Source organism: Odontesthes bonariensis, chromosome 14, assembly GCF_027942865.1.
Source record: "Odontesthes bonariensis isolate fOdoBon6 chromosome 14, fOdoBon6.hap1, whole genome shotgun sequence".
NCBI classification, from domain to species: Eukaryota; Metazoa; Chordata; class Actinopteri; order Atheriniformes; family Atherinopsidae; genus Odontesthes; species Odontesthes bonariensis.
In genome coordinates, this window is record NC_134519.1 from 31,154,154 (window position 1) to 31,173,500 (window position 19,347).

At 39.9% G+C, this 19,347-nt stretch overlaps 2 protein-coding genes across 2 annotated transcripts; one reads left to right on the forward strand and one right to left on the reverse strand.

Moving 5' to 3' along the window:
• Positions 1 to 1,858: 1,858 nt before the first annotated feature.
• Positions 1,859 to 13,286, reverse strand: ripk2 (receptor-interacting serine-threonine kinase 2). Its single transcript, XM_075484009.1, is given in 12 exon segments — positions 1,859 to 4,301; positions 4,303 to 4,618; positions 4,801 to 4,998; positions 5,208 to 5,310; positions 6,404 to 6,502; positions 7,648 to 7,733; positions 9,159 to 9,320; positions 9,437 to 9,486; positions 10,161 to 10,318; positions 10,962 to 11,117; positions 11,567 to 11,720; positions 12,712 to 13,286. Coding segments are annotated over 12 exon segments (1,899 nt in total). The 5' UTR covers positions 12,909 to 13,286; the 3' UTR covers positions 1,859 to 4,081.
• A 1,373-nt stretch (positions 13,287 to 14,659) lies between these two features.
• LOC142398422 (sorting nexin-16) lies at positions 14,660 to 17,586 on the forward strand. Its single transcript, XM_075482405.1, has 7 exons — positions 14,660 to 14,750; positions 14,904 to 15,252; positions 15,459 to 15,545; positions 16,723 to 16,871; positions 16,953 to 17,022; positions 17,118 to 17,254; positions 17,341 to 17,586. The coding sequence occupies exons 2-7, from the start codon at positions 14,914 to 14,916 to the stop codon at positions 17,432 to 17,434; spliced, it is 876 nt and encodes a 291-aa protein (XP_075338520.1). The 5' UTR covers positions 14,660 to 14,750; positions 14,904 to 14,913; the 3' UTR covers positions 17,435 to 17,586.
• The last annotated feature ends 1,761 nt before the right edge of the window (positions 17,587 to 19,347 follow it).

Genomic DNA, 19,347 nt, shown 5'->3' on the forward strand with positions numbered 1-19,347 from the left:
TCCCAGGGAGCATTCAACAGCTACACAGACAGAGCAAGCTGCTTCTGAGTCCATGATCGGGAAACAGTCAATTGCGCACTCATTCAGCATCTTCTTCTACACAGGGGCTGGTCATTATTTGTATGGCAATCAGTTTCTATGACAGGTTGTTATGCAAATGAATGGATTATGAGACGATGGGCCCCTTGCAACAGACATGTCAAAATGCTGGATCCACATTATGTGGAGGCAAGACATCCAGACCACAGAGAATATCTGTGATGTTGGTTTAACCACCTCTTAGTAGCTTTTAATAAGTTTCAGTCTAAATTTAAAGGGGAATTTGATGTTTTCTATCTATTCATTTAATCATTTATTCTGAATCAGGGAAGAATTCCAACAAAGAGGGAAAGCTAACAGCTAATAAAGGAGCCATGGAAACCTGCATTTTCATCATCTAAATTCTAAAACGACTCAAACCTCAAAAATGTTATAGTGGTTCAAGCAACTGCTATATATTGTGAATTTTTCACGCAGTTTTGAACATTTTTTTTCTCACTTTCCTCTGTCACAAAAATTCTCCTCATCATCACACACACATCGTGTTTCCCTATTCTATCCTGCCGCTGAGTGGCTGAGTCCTCCAGGAGCCGGGGTGGGAAAGGAAACTCATTTCCATTTAGGAATTAATAAGAAAAATTCACATTACCAGATACACATGGAAAATAAGTGTTTAACTTATTCCCGGATATCTTTCTGTCATGTGACTGCCTTAGACCTGCCTTCATGAAAGTAGCGCATCATTATAAAAAAGCAAATGAACATTTTGAGTTTGAGCTCTCGAAATAAAGATGTTGTTTTCTAAACATTAGTCCTTTGACCAGTTTAGAATCAAAATGAGGAATCAATTAGAATCTAAACTGAAACTGATAAAATCCAAAAGATTCTCAGCACTGGTTTTGGAGTTTTTGATGAGTCACTAAATTATACGAAATAGTTTTTATGACTATTGTCTTCAAACAGGGCTTTCTTGTTTTAACCAGTTCTGGGTTCCTGCAGTAATAGAGGCCAGTTTCAAGAGCAGGATTTTCTGTGACAGCATCTCCTAATGCCCATATTTTGTTGAATAGAAAGCTATGTTGATCCTTCCTGGGAAGAGCCCCAATAACAACTGGCCAATAAATTTTTTTTTGTTTAAATTGCTTTAGAATTGTATAGCTTTGGCTCTATTTAAGATGTGTGTCACTCTTTCCAAATCATTGCTTTTAAATAGAGTTTGATAGCTTAGGGTAATGCAGTACATTGGAGTCTTTGAGGTTGAATTGGAAAGAAAAGAGTTTCTTCTTGTAAAACTGAGGTGTTCTCATACTTCTGACAGCTAACATTAAGTTTACTCTACTACTTACAATTCAAGATGCCATAATTGATTTCAGCAATTGAAACTGACGTTAAATAGACTCTTGGGGAAAAGTCACAGTCACATCAGGTCACAGTTGATCAGTAACAGAATATATTGGGCAGCCACGCGTATGTTGTGATGCAGAGCAACACGTTTGCTCACTGGTAGGGAAATTTGTGACACGGCATAAAACTGTCTGTGTAAAATTCACTGTATGTAGCATCTGCTTGAGATGCCATGAAAATACGACATTTGAGTTGTTTTAGAAGATGAAAATGTGCTCTTCTGTGGGCCCCTTGTGAGTAGTTCCCCTGTTAAAATTCCTCCCAGCTTCTCAAAACTGAATGTTCCGACTGCTGTGATATCACAGACTGCTCTGACTTCTTGGGTCCTGTCCCTGTATGCGTCAGGCCCATTCACGCTGAAGCCTGTGCGGGAATTACATCAATAGATCAAGAGAGAAGAGGTCAGAGGTAAAAACAGAGTAAACATTTTTAATGAACAGTGTCATACAACATTTGAAAAAAATATTGCCGTTTCAGTTGAAACTGCAGCTACACATCAACTGAACTTTTCAAGAGTCACTATTTCTGACACTGATGATGATTCATTTTAAACCAGTTCTGCTGAAGGCATTACCCCCCCCAAATCTAAAATCAACAAAAACAGTACATGAGTCCTTAACAAAATACTAATGATGAAAATGTATATAAAAAAGATGCAACTAACATCTACAGTACAAAATATGATACAACATACTGTATATAGACAGTCAAATTTGTAGCATTTTACTCAAATTTGCTTGATATGTGTGTAAAAGGCTTTAGCATGTTAGCAGAGCTGTGACCAGAGGAGCAGAGTATGAGGCACAGACAAGGCAACACATGTCCAACATATGGAAGCATATCCATCTCGCTTGGCCTTTTCTGTGATCAGTAAAATGACTTACTGTGTAGAACTTTTCCATAACAGTGTGGGTCTAGAAAGGACCAGCCTTAGCTCATTTCCCTGTGCATTTGTCAGAAACATGGTATTTTCTGAACTCTAATTTACTTTGGACTGAAATGTGCAGTATACCCTCACAGCAACACAATAAAGGGCTGGTGTGCATTTTTTTTTTTCTTTTTCAAAGAAAGGCGAACAAGACAAAGCTGATTCTGTGATGATGATGTATAATAATGTATACTTATACTTCCATTTGAGGAAGTAATAATGACAGTAATGGCCGCCATAATGCGTTACACGTACGTATATACACAACATAAATACCAGGGCTGAAATATATTAGTCCGTTAACTGAACCGTCAGTTAACAAAATAATTGTAACCATTTCTGATTTTGTATGTTTGGAGCGCTGCTCAGACAAATCTTAACAAACATTTTTTTTTAAAGATGTCGAGTTGAACTGTAAATGTCAAAATAACGACCAAAACTCCAGTGCACATACCCACAACTATCATTATAATGGGAATGTTACCCACTATGGATTTTGGGAGAAAGAAAATACTGCATGTGCTTTACAATATATTTAATGAAGTAACCAAACTTTCACTCTTATCTATACAGATAAACTGGTGCTACTGTCCTACAAGAATATGTATCTTCTGCATTTAACAGTATCATGCCATGTGATTATCAATCACTGTCTTATAGAGAGGAAATTATTTTATTTACAAGCTGCTGCTGCTTAGAGCAGGTGGCTACAGTCGAAAAAAAGTTGCACAATTTAAGGGTAACAAACTGAGCAGAGTATTGGTTAGACTTCCTCGAAAGTGCAGGGTGACTGATACTTGCTAAAAATAAAGCTGGCCAGTAAAGTGTTAAAATGATTCTAAAGCTCAGAGTTTTTGGAAGAAAGGCAAATCTGGAAGCATCCAGACAAGCGTGAAGCCTCTGAAAGGGAACATAATCAGGAATACTGAGAAGTGAGGCCACTGCTAAGCAGACCAAAAGAAATAAGATGGCCATTCATCCTGGTCCGCTTTTAACCGTGACACACATACAAACATATATAGATGTGCCGACACACACGCGCTCACTCATTCTGGGTATTATGTTACAAGCTCAACCTCCCCTTTTCTCCACCGGCTCTCTTTAGCTCCAGGATTTAAAAAGGAGCAGGAAACAGAGCTACGACAAAAACCCATTCAAAAACTTCAGCTAAGCTACATGACAGCTGTTAACATTTGAGCACACACATTTAAATAACACTTAATGCAGACTTTGTGCTTCCCAGACAGACACTCTGTTGCTGTGTGGGACAAATGGGCAGTAAACATGATTAGGAAAGTCAGCCTGTAAAAACATGGAAGCTTAAGATAAGACTACTATTATAGGAATAAACACTACATTACTGTGAGTCACCCAGCACACCAAGTGTCCTTCCTCCCACTTACTCAGACACGAATCTTAACATGGAGGTTTCTGGTCCACAAACAAGGATACACACACACACACACACACACACACACACACACACACACACACACACACACACACACACACACACACACACACAAAAAAGTTTGGGGTGAATAAAAGGAAGACCATTGGACAACAATGCAGAGAATATAAATAAATAAAGTCAAATCCAGAACATTTGAAATTAAATCACTAATCGAGGTTAAACCTTTTGATTCTGATAATACGAAATAAAATCTTTAATCTCTCACGAGTGGGTATCAAATTTAGTACCTGTAAATCTTATTGCTCAACCAGCTCTTCTGCAGGCTTTCCCAGGAAGAGCCAGTCACAGACCATGGCAACTATAATGACAGCAGACCTGGAAAGAGTTAGCTGTAGTGTAAAGGTGGCACAGTCAATAACGTGGACAGTTTTCATTGCATTGCAGCGACAAGTTCCTGTGGCTGCTGCTGGACATGGACAGCGGTGGCGCGGTGGCGACCACGGCTGCGGTGGGGGAGGAGATCTCGGGCGGGTATGGCTGCAGCCTCATCTGCTTGTTGTCCAGCAGCTTGCGGACGACGATGTGGCAGAAATCTTCGTTGTGTCTGTGACAGTTGTCCAAGAGCTGGCGGACCCTGGCGGTGCGCGTGGGCTGGTTAAGCACCAGTTCGTAATCCTCTCGCATCAGCATGGAGCGAGCCAGCAGTGCGTCCAAGCTCTGGTTTAGACAAGCCTCCGTCATCTGAGAGATGATCTCCTCGCGCTTTGTTGCGATCCAGTGGGTGATGGGGCCTTGTGAAGGAGATGAGTGTTGCAGTGGAGGAGAGTAATCAGCTGCAAAGAGAGGATGAAGAGGAGCAATTTCAATTTTAGTGGGGAAATCTGGCAAAAAAGGTAAAAAATATCAAGTGTAATCTCCATGTCACTGGATTAAAAGAGTAAGAGATCACAGCAAGAGCAACAGAGGAATCAGAGTAGAAACAGGATGCAGGGACACTGAAGCACACTGATTGTACCTTGTTGCTGAGGCTGAGGCTTGAGGGTGACATTATTTACATGTGTTTCACACCCCGTGACAGACAGGACAGGTGTGAGGGGTATGTTTAAATCATTCTGGGGTCCGGCAGTCGGGAAGCCATTCAGATTGTTGCAATCATCCTTCAATGACTTCGGAGGCTCCAGGCTAGGAGCTACAAATGATGCTGGAGGGCCATCTGTATCCAAAAGAGTTGAAGAAAAAGTTTAAAGTATGTATGTGGAAAACCTGACGTTCATACTGTACCCAGACTGACATCAAACTTTACATGTGATCTTATCTGTGCTCTTACAATCAAATAAACCAACTTCTTTAATGTTCTACACAAATGATAGTCCTAAATCAAAGCTCTGCCTCATGACATGAATATAGAACACATGCTATTACGTGTAGAGGAAGTAATATTGCTGATGGTGAGGGCGCCTGGTAGAGATATGTCTGTGTCCTGGGAGGAGCAAGATTCCGAGCCGGAGCCTGATGGGGAGCTCTCCTGTGACAGAACAGTGGGGTTCATTTACATTTCTCACAAACATTAAAAGGACACAAAGAACATTGTCAGAAACACTGTTCTGTCATCAGCTAGGGATGGGTATTAATTACCTGTGATGAAGTGGTGCCAGCTCTGCACTGATAAGTACCAAAGTATCAATAAGCTTAGATACAGTTCTGCTGTTAATATTGATGTAAGGTAAATCATTTCTAACGGTCTGCTGATGATGACGAAGCTGCCGGAGTCTGAATCATCCGTTTCAGTAATGAGTGGGTGTACATTCAGTGCTCTTCATAGCCACACACTTATGCAGTGAAATGCCTAAAAATGAGTTTTGTGTCAAAGTATAACCCTCCATGAAATACTTTCGAATACAACTCTCTACACTCTGAAGAGTGTTCCAGAAAAGCTGCTTCCTTGTTCCGTCCAGTCCCGATAAGATTTACCAATGCGAACATGTGACTGTCCCCGCTTTGTCACATTCCTTATATCTTTAAAAACATGTCAGCAGTTATGACCTCGGCTTGAGTCAGTCAGATGCTCCACCATCAACAGTGGAAGAATAATTTAGACACTAATCCTAGGTCAGTTTGGCTGTGTAGTTATATATCACCACTGTGCCCTTCACATGAAAACACTGGCTGAAGCTACAGCAGAACACCAGCTGAGCATTGTGACCAGCAGCTTAAATCATGTTTTTTTTATTTAGACAGATGTGAAGTGAGCAACACAGTCAGGCGATCTAAGGTCCATTAAACAGACAGTAATTAATGCTTCTGTGGTACTGCTCACTGGACTTCTGTTTTAATGTCATGATGACAATACAGTTTCAGAGAAAGCTGTTCTGGTTAAACATTCACAGGTGATGTCTTTATCTTTTGTTTTAAATTATAAAGTAGTTTCAGTAAGAGTATTGATGAGTATTTGTATCAATAATGGCATTAATGAAGTCCTAATGACACCCATCACTTCTACCAACTGTTCTACCATCACGATGTTGACTTTAATTTTGACATTCACAGACAGCTTATGACTTGTTTAATTTTTTTTTTTTTCCTGTCCCAGATGAAGGTAAGAATGGGTGTATACTGACGGGCCATGGGCTAGGCTTCTTCAGCATGTTCAGAGATCCCCCCACGGTCCTCTTCTCACACACAGGCTGAGCTGAACAGCAGCCTGAGCTCCGCATCAGCTGTGGATGAGAGAGAAAGATGAGACGCCGCCAGATGTTAGAAACAGGTTTAACAGAGTATACTAAAGTAGCATTAATAATCCTCTTATACATGAAACACTGAAAAACACAGAAGGAAATATTAGATTTACAAAGAGGAAGAAAAAAGAAGCCAAAACGATGTCAAACAGCTTGTACAGCTGAAGTATTTAAAACCCAGCTCTAACAGTTTAATCCCAGTTCAGTTTAATTTTTTTTTAAATCTTATGGACATGTCATTAAGATTTGTGATACTTGATTTTTTATCAGAGGGGATCTTAAAGAGTAAAGACTACAAGGTTAAATATAAATATTCAGTTACCTTGTTATTTGAACAATTTAATTCTCATCTTACAGTAAAAAAGTGGACACAGAGGGGAAAAAAAAATAATCAATCTTTTACTACACATAAGTTCTATCGTATTAACACATAACATAAACATTTAAATGTTACTGTTAATCAGTGCTTTTAAAGCCATGCTTCCGTAAAATATGTACAAAACCATACACAGACAAACTGAAAAAAACAAACAAACAAAAAAAAAACTTGAATATGTCAAAAAACACCTTCCAAATCTTGATTTACTTTCTTCTAAAATATCTATATATTTTTTTTTTCTTCGCAGCTGGATGATCGCAATTACTGCTGGGCCCTGATCTAATTTCCAAACTATAGTTTTCTAAAAAAAAAAAAAAAAAGACAACTGGAAGCAACGACCTCACTCGTGCACACACGCAGAAAAACTGAAATGAGGAAGGATGCAGTAAGGGGAAATTGTAAGGTTTTTTTTGTCAGCCTCTGTTAGTCATGGTACAATTTAAAATGTCCCACATTACACATAGATTCAGGATCTATTTCACAATTATTTGTATGTTAGCATTATGCAGGATCAGTTTCTATAACATGAGCAATCACTTATAAAGGAAAAACACAACACTTATGATGTAACAGCCCAAGAATTCTTTGTAGCAATTTAATTATAAAGCACTATTTATCCACCCAGCTCAGCCTTTTTTATGGATCAGGAAAAAAAAAAAGCTAATATGAATGTCATTGTAAGGGAATGCAAAAGCAGTCTTAGGAAAAAAGAAAAACAGATCACTTGGATGTTTCAGTCCTGACTAACCTTTGACTTTTTGATCTCCAGCACAGCCTCCAGGAAGTCTATTTCATCAAACCGCCTCACCATGGGCTCCAGCTCTACCAAACACACTGAAATCACAATAATCACTAAATTTAACTGTGTAAGATAATTTTACTTTCATCCGATATCAGCTTTTTGGTTTCTGCGAGAGCCACAACTCCTCTGGTTTAAAGCAATACTATGTAACATTTCTACCTTAAAGGATAAGACCGTTTTTTTTACATTGGGCCCTTGATTTCACATTATAAGATGATGTTCTACTCACCCCTGCTTGTTGTTGGTCATTTGGAGCTGTTCCGAAGATATTCGAGAGGCGTCTGGCTGCTCTCTTGAGATATTCGGCCATGAAACGGTTTCCTATGGGCAACGTTATACAGGCACAAACTATGCTGTTTATAATTTATTAATTACTGTACACTAGCACTGATAACGTGGAGGTGCGTCGCTTACTTAAAAAAATCCGGGTTACTGTAATTTTGAATTTTTGTCGTAAAGTGGGTGTTACTGACGTCATCGTCGTGCTACTACCACAGACAGCCCACAGACCGGCTGCCTATTTATTCATTCGGCTAAAATTCAAAATTACATTAACCCGGATTTTTTTAAGTAAGCGACGCACCTCCACGTTATCAGTGCTAGTGTAGAGTAATTAATAAATTATAAACAGCATAGTTTGTGCCTGTATAACGTTGCCCATAGGAAACCGTTTCATGGCCGAATATCTCAAGATAGCAGCCAGACGCCTCTCGAATATCTTCGGAACAGCTCCAAATGACCAACGACAAGCAGGGGTGAGTAGAACATCATGTTATAATGTGAAATCAAGGGCCCAATGTAAAAAAAACGGTCTTATCCTTTAAAATAACAGCTTGAAAAAAAATTGTGCGGCTAGAATGAGTTTTAATATTACGATTGGCCTGTCTCCTATGCCCTTCGGGGGTCTGAGTTGGAAAAACTGCGCTATGTAACTTTGCTGGACCGGCCCGGTAGCGGCCCGGGAGCTGAACGGAAGTACTTCGACTTGCTTTCTGGCACACCTACCGCAAAAACAAATAGACCCCTCTCACGCTCCCAGGTACATTTGATTACTCTTACCTTCTCGGTCGACATAGCTTGCACCTTCTGACTCCTCGCCGGTTCGTCAACAAACGTGAAACGTGAAAGCGAAAGGGTGTTGTATTTACGACAGTGTAACCGTACATTACCTCCAAGCCTGTAGGGGGAGCTCCATAGTGGGCTTTTTGAGAAGTTACATTGTATTGCTTTAAGTGTGGTCTGAAGCTTCCTGTAAACCCTCGTGACCAAATTGAATTCCAACAAGTTTCAACAAGTAGACAGAACAGAGTTGTGTCTACTTGGTGAAAGTAGACACTGATTAAAGTGTGCATGCATTTCCTGTTGCTCAACATGAAAAATGTTTGTCATTCTGAAGCGGGAGAAAGCAATCGCAGCAGTCTTTTGAGTGAGTCATATTCTTATTTGTATGAGCTTACTGAGGAAGGAGGGTCGTTCGTCCGGGTTAGCAGTCCAGCCTAAGGTCATTAAGCTGATGAGAGTATCTCTGCTGGGGATGTCAGCGGACAAGCTGTCCAGGCTGGTGTCAGGACGCTTCCCGCGCAGCACACTGAACATTATCTGCATGGGGTTGGTCACCTCTGAACGCAAAAACACACAGGCATTAGAGATAAAAAAAATTTTAAGAAATAAGTAAAGTTTAATGACAACGTTAGAGATAAGATAAAAACAGAGGTGTGGTGAAACGATGACTTACCTTCAAATGGTATCTGCCTGGACAGGACCTCCCACATGATGATGGCATAGCTATGAAACAAATATCAGAGATAGGAAAAGATCAAGGAACTTCAACAGTTTTCAATCGGGACTCTCCTTTAGAACACACAGGGAATTTTTGGACAAGCTAAGCAGGGAAGCTACTTTGGGGAAGTGCGATGACTGATTGACCTCTTTCAGCAAGCCAAGACTCTTGCAAACGAAGAAAAAAAAAAAAAAAAAAGTGCTTAACTATATTCAGGAAAGATTCACACTTCTCATTTTATTGTATGGTAAACATCACCCCCTCTCTCACAGATTCTTTGAAACACCATTGACTGACTGCTGTGGAACGATCAGGAGGTTACGTTTTCGCCACTTCTCTCTGCAGCGTTCTGTTTTGGTATGCCAACAATCCCACCCCATGCCGGCACCTTCGTCTCACCTTGCCTTACAGGAAAACCTTCTTTTACTGCAATGCTGATTGTGCTCAACAAACAGCTAATGTCAGCGTTTAAAAAAAAAAAAAAAAAAAAAAATGTAATGAAGTCATCCAGAGTTTACCCATTTATGAATTCTGACCACTAACAATTTGAGATTCATACACATCTAACATATTTCAATCCAGTTCATGTTACTGATTCATAAATTCTTACCGGGTTCAGAAAGAATGTGGACAATCCGACTGATATCTAATAACTAATGTGTGGGCTTTAATGTTTCACCTGTACATATCTTGTTTCACATCGGCCCGACGGTCCTTGGAGGGTTCGTACTCCTCAGGGGGCATGTAGATGACTGTGCCCTCCATTTCTGCAGGCTTGGACCCTGAGCCTTTACTAACAGAGAGCTGCCGCCACTTCGAGAGACCAAAGTCTGCAATCTGGAGGAAGGAAAAGCAGAATGTTAGCAAGACAGGAAGAGCTGACAGATGGACACATTTCTACTCTTTGAGCCATGCTCATGGATGCCCCTGACGGGGGACTGAATGAAAGTGAGGACTGGTTGCGATATGTTGGTGTCCTTGGCTAGACTACCATAATGATTTGGACTGGACTATAATTGTATCTAATTGGAGTGTATCCAACTGGACTTCCTTTGAACTAACTATATAGTGCCTTGAGATTACTTTTGTAGTTCAATGGCATCTTATTAAACTAATCTGAAGTGAACTGATCCTTTTTAATTCAACCTTCTGTTGACTTTAGAAAAACAGCAGGGCAGCAAGACTAATGAGGTGAAAGAATGAAGCGGAAATATTGTTTCTTTGAAAGCAGAAAATTTACAGTTACATATAAACAAAAGATAAGTTAATAATACAGTAATTTATTTCCCCTAACATTAAAAAAACAAACAAATCATGGCACAGGTAGTATGATTTGTGGTTTGAGTGGGAGGATAATGCACAGCTGCTCTGCTGCTACAACTAAACGTACAGGTGACCCAAAAGTATGAGACACATTTGTGAAGCTCTTATGTAAATGCCCCTCAGCTACACCAGCAGCTGATGAATCTCTGAAACATACCTTAACATGAAATTCGCCATCCAACAGAATGTTCTGCGTCTTTAGGTCGTGATGTAAGAGAGGTGGGGTCATGTTATGCAGGAAGTTAACCCCCAGCGCTATCTCATACAGAATCCTCAGACGCAAAGGCCAGGCAAGAACTGGGTACATGTCCTTCTGCACGCAGAGACCACAAACAAGGTGTCAAGGTACCAATAAAGTTATACCACACTGAAACTGTCCAAGACCTCAACTAACACGAGTGTGACTTTACTAGAGAAGCACAAAGCGGGAATTTCCCCAGAGTATTGAGCTTGAATCAGAGTTTCACCAGAGATGGCATGCTTCTCGGTTTCACTTTTATTTTTTTCTTTCCCACTGACAGGAAAACCACGATAAATTGTAGTTGTTCATTAGCAGCACAGCACAAAAGAGTAACAGATGCAGCAGCCAAACAAAGAAACAAAACTGAATTTGAGAACTGTAAAACTGAGCCCTAACTGAACTTTTTCAGGGTAGGACTCGATGATTTTAGGTCATTCAATAGGAAGTTTTTAGTTCTGGAATATCAAGACCAGAGCCGTTTCTGAATACACTTGTTACAATACTTGTTGATGTGCAGCTACCTCATGGAGCAAAAGGTCCAGAGAGCCATTGCTCATAAACTCTGTGACTATGCAGAAGAACTCGGGCTCGTTGCAGATTCCAAAGATCTGGATGATGTAGTTGAACCTGGCTTTGTGAAGCACCTCTGCTTCCTTTAACAGGCAGTTCCTCTCTCTGAAACACAAGGTGGTAAGGGAGATAAGTCAGTTAATCTTTGTCATTATAGAGACTGGAATAAATGCCAAAACAGTGACGACATTTACTGGTGGTGAGGGAAAGTGAACACGCCAAATGAGTGAATCACAGGGACTGATTGCCATCGGAGCGCTATCATGATTATCAAATTAAGATATTGATAATATGGCAAATTTAGACCAAGAAATGTTCAAGAAAATAAAATTGATGATCAATGAACTTGTACTCCATTTTTAAATACTTACACTTTAATGACTACATTTGCTTTACACTGATAATATAAAAGGAAACATTTCAATACAATCATTTTGAGATTGCATCAATACACGAGAGCTTTCAAGTACCAAGAATATTCATTTACATCGCTCAGAAAGTGAAAGAAGCACTGAAATGAAAAGATGCATCTGATTCATTCAGAAACTAAAAGTGTAACAACAGAATCAGCTGTAAGGCACCCTGAACATTAATCTGATCTTTCCAACATATGGCAAAGTAGATGTTGAAGAAAAACAAATTAATTGCGTATTACAAACAAATTAATCAAATATTTCATCCGATTTGTGAGTGTCTACTGGGGAACTCTTCACAAACATAAAGTCATAAAGTAACAGGAAAAATGCCAAAGAAGATAAAGGTGATGTCTGATATCCTGTCAGTATATGGGGGGGGGGGGGTTGTCACGTGGCCCTCATAAGGAAGAGTACTGTTTTAATAACGTTTAGCTCAGGTTTAAATGTGAAGATCTGAGCAAGGCTGCCTGTCCTCCACCTGAGCTACAGCTGCTACACAAACATTCTTCACATGTACATGAGTCCGAGTTACAGTTTAGAATGTTATCTTTTCTAAAAAAAAAAAAAAGCACTTGATCATTTTTACTCGTCTTACAGTGATTGAACAATATAATGAATCTACTATCTGTTATATACAATGTATTTTCATATATTCACACGGCCTAAATCGACGAAGGTACCTTTCTCCGACAGAGTCGAGCTTCAGGCACTTGATGGCCACAGTGGTCCTCCAGTCGGAGTGCTGCGCCTTGAAGACAGTGCCAAAGCCACCTCTGCTCAGGTAGTACAGGTCCGTCAGCTTCTGGTAGGGAATCGCTGGCAAAGTGCTGGTGAGGCTGCCAATGTTCACATAGCCCATGGCTGTATGCGGCTCCATGGCAGTCTTTTATGGGAAGTATCTGCGGGTTTGCTAGGTCAGCCTCTGAGAGCAGAACTGCCTCTTTTGATAAGAGCAACGAGGAACAGCTCTCCAATTTATTCGCATACCATAACGTCGCAATTCTTAGCGAGCTAAGCTAACGTCAATGTAGCGGAGAAGGAGGACGGCTAAAAGAGAGCAGCAATACTGGGTCTCCCCCTTTTACTGGACAGAAACGCCGGCTGTGGGTCTGCGCTTTCACGTTTCTCCTAATTGGTCGTGTGGTGTTCGGCTACTTAATGCCACAGGTTGAGTCCAAGCAAGACAATAACAGCGCACAGCTGAGCTCCGTCTTAAGGCTGGTGGTTTGTTATTGCCAATGACGACACTTCCGGGTTTGCGTGATGCGTTCAGGCACATAGGTTTTTAGATATTTAGACAGTCCACGTGGCGCGCATTCAAATTGTTCTATGCCGATATGAGATATTCATACATAATTATAATTAATTAATTAATTAATTAATAAACCATTTTAATAACTAAAACGATGTGTGGAACCCACAAATAAACATTTTATTTTAGTTACGCTGATGGAACGACGCCTACTTTTGCACAAGTTCAACATCGGGGATTTTAACAAACGGGAATTCCCGAAAGCAGGGGCTTTCCTTTAAACACATCAACACATGTCAAATTAGAAATACATTAGGTCATATCCGAGCCTGTGTTTCTCATAGATTACATGTAATGTTCATAACTTTAGAGGAAACTGGACACACAGGAAAATGGACTTCAGTGTAAGACCCAATAATGTAGAATAAATCTCTGTTTTGATCAAATTGGGGGAGATAAAATCAGAGTATTACAAACATATTCTACAAAGGGTAAATGAATGTGTCATCTATGATGCACCTTTCCTCACTCTACTTTCTTTTACTCTTCATGTACATATGACATTATTGTTGATTATTCATTAACTTGTGTTTGTGGTTGTACCAGAGGTTTCTTCCTGTTAAGACAGGTTTTTTATTTCCACTGTCGCCTTGTGCATGCTCAGGATGGGAGATTGGATTGAAGAGACGTTTCGCTACAATCTGTTGATTTCCTTAGCTAGGCAACTTTTTCTCTCTTTTTTATTTGAATTGGTTTTGTGTGAGTTGAACTGATTTGTAATTGGAATTAATTGGATTATACCTTGAGATGACACTTATTGTGATTTGGTGCTACATAAATAAAACTCAATTGAATTGAAAAATTGAATCCAGTGTCAGAAAAGTTTGAGGCAAAGACCTTATTTTTCTTAGCTTGACAAAGACCTGAAGGGGACTTCCTATAATTCTGGTCAACACTGACAATGCAAAACATGTGCAACAAGTCTGTTCCAACAAGACCTAAATTAAATCTTTAAAAAGTCAGTTGGATAGATTAAAAGGCTAAATACAATATTATCAGACTATTTGCAGTAGAAACATAACAAATATGTCTGATGTAATTTAATCATTTCTAGATGGTTAAAATTTGTTATGTTTTGTAGAAGTTTGTGCTTGTATTTGTAAAGTCCAAAACCAAATTTAATAACTCTCTAATTAAAGTATGAGTCCAAATAATTAAGATGTTTAGTAGGGTTGACATGCACCTCTGTCTCAGGTACTTTATTGGTGCTTTATGGAACAGGAAATTCTTCTTATCTCGATGGAAGTTGTACGCTGCAGCACATGACTTAACTGTCCCACTGTAAATCTGAAACCCTTGTAAAGCAGAGGGTGTCAACAAGTCACTTACCGCATTATGACTACTGCTTACGTGGGGTGTCACACTTCACTGGTTGTTTCTGAACAAAACAATCCCTGGACAGCTCGGGTAAGAAGCAAATCTTGGATCAAAGAAACTCAGTTGTACATTTATCCAGCTCTGACACTAACTTTGCAGTAGATTTTTACATTGAGTATGTCGATGTGGGTTTCTGTGCACATATGAGTTCATCTGATGTGGCTCTGACACTTCCTTTTTCAGAAAACTACTTATGGCCGTCCCCTTTGTCCCGGTGCCCGTTCCAGTGGACTGGTGCAGAGTGAGCAGGAACAGTTCCAAAAGAGGGTCTTCCAATAGTAATCCCTTGTCCAGAAACTGTGAACCCTTACCTTTAGAGAATAATAATTTGGGGAGAAGGCATAGACCTTGCAGTGCTGCAGTTGGATGGATGGCCATGGTTGAGACCTGGAAAAGACTCAGAGGAGATGGGTTGAATGGGTCATGTAAATCATTGGAGTATGAAGAGAACAGTGGTGAAAGTTGGGAAGAAAGATCCATCGTCACATCTCTGTTAGGCTATGAGATCCTGGAGGAGAGGGCAAAGTTCACAGTAAGGAGTTAAAGAGGAGACCTGCTTTCCATGCCAAACCTGCCTAGTGTGATGATATTATATGAATTAAAATACATTCTCGCAGATGTGTTTCCAAGATGGTGCAATTACCTATTGGACTTTTATGTGAAAAAAATTGAAAAATCTAGCTGTCTACAACATTACAGTCATTACAGAAGTTGTATGACATAACACCTGTTTTGCAGGTTTATAAGATCCTGGTGAGAGGGTGTCATGGAAACAGCTGGGTGATCTTCAGAAGATACACAGACTTCTGCAGGCTCAGTGACAAGGTGAGAACTTTAACACTCTAACATTCTACACATACCCGGGTATTTTGAAAAACGAAGACCTTTCCCTTCGTTTGTGCCTTTCGTTTACACACAAACGGAGTTTTTTCCTCCGAAAACGAAGCTAAAAAAAAACTCCGGCAAAAGTGGAGATTTTTTAAAAACTCCGTTTAGCGTTTGTGTGTAAACTGGTTGAAAGACGAAAACGGAGTTTTCAGAATGGAATGCGGAGTTGTCGTCATAGTACAGAGCCCCGCCCCTATCCACCATAGTGGCAGGATAACGCCATTCATTGTTTATCTGGCAAGCATGGAGGTACTAGCAGCATTTATTTTGTTGAGAGCTATACTCGCTTGTGTGATTTTGAAAATTACACTCCTACAAAGTATTGAACAACAAAGGCGCATTACGGCGCGGAGGGCAACAATTGCGGAGCTTCTGTTGGCAGACAGAGCCCGGCCATACCACCGCCAGCGACGGCGATTCTGGATTAGACCCGGACGGACTACTTTATGGTGGGAAAATTTTGAAAATGGCTTTGTTGTCCCGGAGGAATGGAGGGAAAATTTCAGGATGTCACGATTTTCACTCCTTTCCCTAGCAGAACTGCTACGCCCGCACATCCAGGGTGAGAGTACTCACATGCGCGCTTCTGTTGATGTTGTGAAGAAAGTTGCCTGTCAGCGGTTCTCTATTAGGCTTCTGATTGGCTTGTGTGGAATTCTCATTGTTCTAGCATTGCCACCGTCAGGCTTGGCGTAATTTAACAGCTCCTGATAGCGTATTTCTCCGGATCAATGTAGACGGGGTTTTTTTTAAAAACGGGGCTGTGTGCACGGGTTTTTTTTTGAAAACGAAGGTTAGAAAATATGCGTTTTTCAAAATACCCGGGTATGTGTAAACGGCGCCCAAGGCCTGGTCATAGACAAGGCTAAGTTACAGGCGTGAAATCTGTTAACACCATAAAGATGCATGATAGAAAAGTTTTCTGTGTTAATAACCTAATAGCACCTGGTAGTTTTTCGCACACATTCAGTCTTCATTTAGTTAATCTATGAGCTCTTTTAGTTGTGGGATCATGACCCACTAATACTTTTGAATCTCACTGATGTGATGTTGTAGCCATGGTGATGCTATTTTCGACATGCTCATCCTTTTATCATCTGTTGCTTTGGTGCAGCTTAAAGAACTGTTTCCTAGCTTTTGTTCAGCCCTGCCTCCTAAGTGCTGCTTCAAAAACAACTACAAAGATGATTTTCTGGAAGAGAGGCAGCTCGGACTGCAAAGCTTTCTGCAGGACTTAATGTTAGACAAAAATGTATTCACAAGGTGAGTGTTTTTGTTTTCAACACTTCTTGCCCTTAGTCATTTTTTTACTTTGACATGTAAATGTCTCTTTTTGTACCCCAGTGAATCTGTTAGGCACTTTCTGTCTTTGGGTAACCTTCCCAGTCCATTTGACAGTCTGGAGGAAAGTAGGGTGAGTTCATGTCCCTCACAGAAGTGTTGTCTCATGGTTAAATGTTAAGACTTTTATGTGGGTTAAACACCCACGCCGGCTGGCATTTTGTGCAGGCATTTTGTGAAACTCTGGAGGAAACGAACCATCGCCTCCAGAGGGAACTCTTGGTGAAAAAGAGCGAAGCTGACACGCTGAGAAAAACTCTGGAGGAGAGGGAGAATCATTTCAATCTGCTGTTGAAGAAACTCAGGTTGATATATGTGTTTGTCAAAGTTAGAAAACAAGTAGAGGTGCTACGTTTTGCAGACTTTACTAAAATAATCTTTTCTTATACAGACCACTATCACTTTCTTCTGGGAGCTTTGAAGGCTCCTGTGAGACAACAAATGCCATAGACACCAGAAAGAGAGACATGTGTGAATGGATTTAAGCAGAAACATACAGGTGGGAAGTGAGGATGACAGCTGAGGACACTTCATAACTGAGGCTACAAAAATAATTGTGACAAAATTTGTATGGAAATTAAATATGGATGATTTTGATTCCTTTCTCTGATTCAATACAAACCTTAAACAAATTTTATGAGTTGGTATTGATGAGTGATTTTTTTCATCTATTTTAAGTCTCCTGCGCTATAAAATAGAAGCAGGATGACTAGTGTCAGCAATGATTGAGCTGCTTCATCTCAACACCCAAGGATCGTTATTTTCAACATTCAATTCTTCTGGAGCAATTATTATTCTGGAGCAAAGGAAATATAAAACGAAAGGACCAGAAGGTGGCACTGTTTTCCCAAAAGTAAAGCTGTTACATCATAATCAGAACTGGGAACATGATGTCCTGTTTTCATCTCACTCAAGGATGTGTCTGAGAGTGTTGAGAGCTCGGGTGAACCTCACATGAGATGTTTTTCCCCAGTTTACATTCATTGAAAAGTCTTTTATCTCAATCACTCAACACTCAAGTTGCAGGATAGTGTGGCCAATCTTTGCTCTTGAATCACATATACGCTGCCCTCTTGAATGTATTTGTTCACCATTTTGTTTCATACAATGAAAACAGACAGTTTGAGTAACTGGATGAAATATGTACATCCCAGAAAAATATCGTAATCATGGCATGAAAACAACAAAGAATACACTCACTGAGGATTGTAACGTGAATGTGTTAAGTGAAGACAAGTCTGGATTTGAACAACAAAAGGTATAGACCTATATGATTACTTCATTGAATATCCACACACTCAAAAAGCTCCAGGGGCCAGTAATTCTCTATCAGTCACTGAACTATTGAAATGTTGTTTTGAGATGGTTAGACGTGTCAGAACTGTCAAGGTAGTAATTATTTAAAGAACATATGCTGTATGAATTTATAGTTTTTAAGTGACAGACTGTGTTTAAAGTTTAAGGAAATATGGCAAAATCATGGAGCAATGAAACAGTTTATAGCAGCCAAAATAGCTTTTCTCGAGAATAGTGGCCCAATAAGGGATTGAATTTTATTGTTGCTGCTGTTTTCTTTCTTTCTTTAACTAAATAAGTGAATAAGTGGACAATAGAATCAAAACTATAACCTCCAAAAGTCTATTATTTGTTTATATATACAATCTGCTGTTTTTAAACCTGCCGCTTGATACATCCATCCATCCATCCATTTTCTATACCGCTGAATCCGTCGGTCGGGCCGCGGGGGGGCTGGAGCCTATCCCAGCGGTCAATGGGCGAGAGGTGGGGTACAACCTGGACAGGCCGCCAGTCCTTTTGATACAGTGAATACTAATTTTGTGACTTAAATTTCTCAAGGGATTCTCCACAGGTACTCATTGTCCTTTGAGGATAAAACTCAAGGGCATTATCTTTAGTTTATCTTACAAAAAAATTGACAATTGGGTAAAACAGTATGTTATGTTTTTCCATGCCTCATTTATCCAATAATCTGCTTGGTTTATGTTCAAATATTACACCAAAACTTATAAGGATTTCTTTTGGCATCATGTGCATTGCTAATAAGCAAAGATATGTATAAAAACTAAGATAGTAAAAATAAATATTGTCTCATGAAACATTAAATCTAAAACACCAGCATGCTGTAAAGTGTCAAGATTACTAAATTAGAAATATGGGTAGTTAGATCCTATCAAACATGTTCCTATTCAACAGTATTAGTAATACCTTCCCCTTTCCTCCTCTGCCTATCTAGTCTTCCTTCTTTCCCTCATGTTCATTTCACCTAGCATGAAAACTTGTTTTGCAATGCTTTTAAGTGAACACCTGCTTGCTTCAGATCAAGTTTGAAACCATTAATTTTGTGCCAGACTTTGGATTTCTTTTGGCTCCAGCCCCC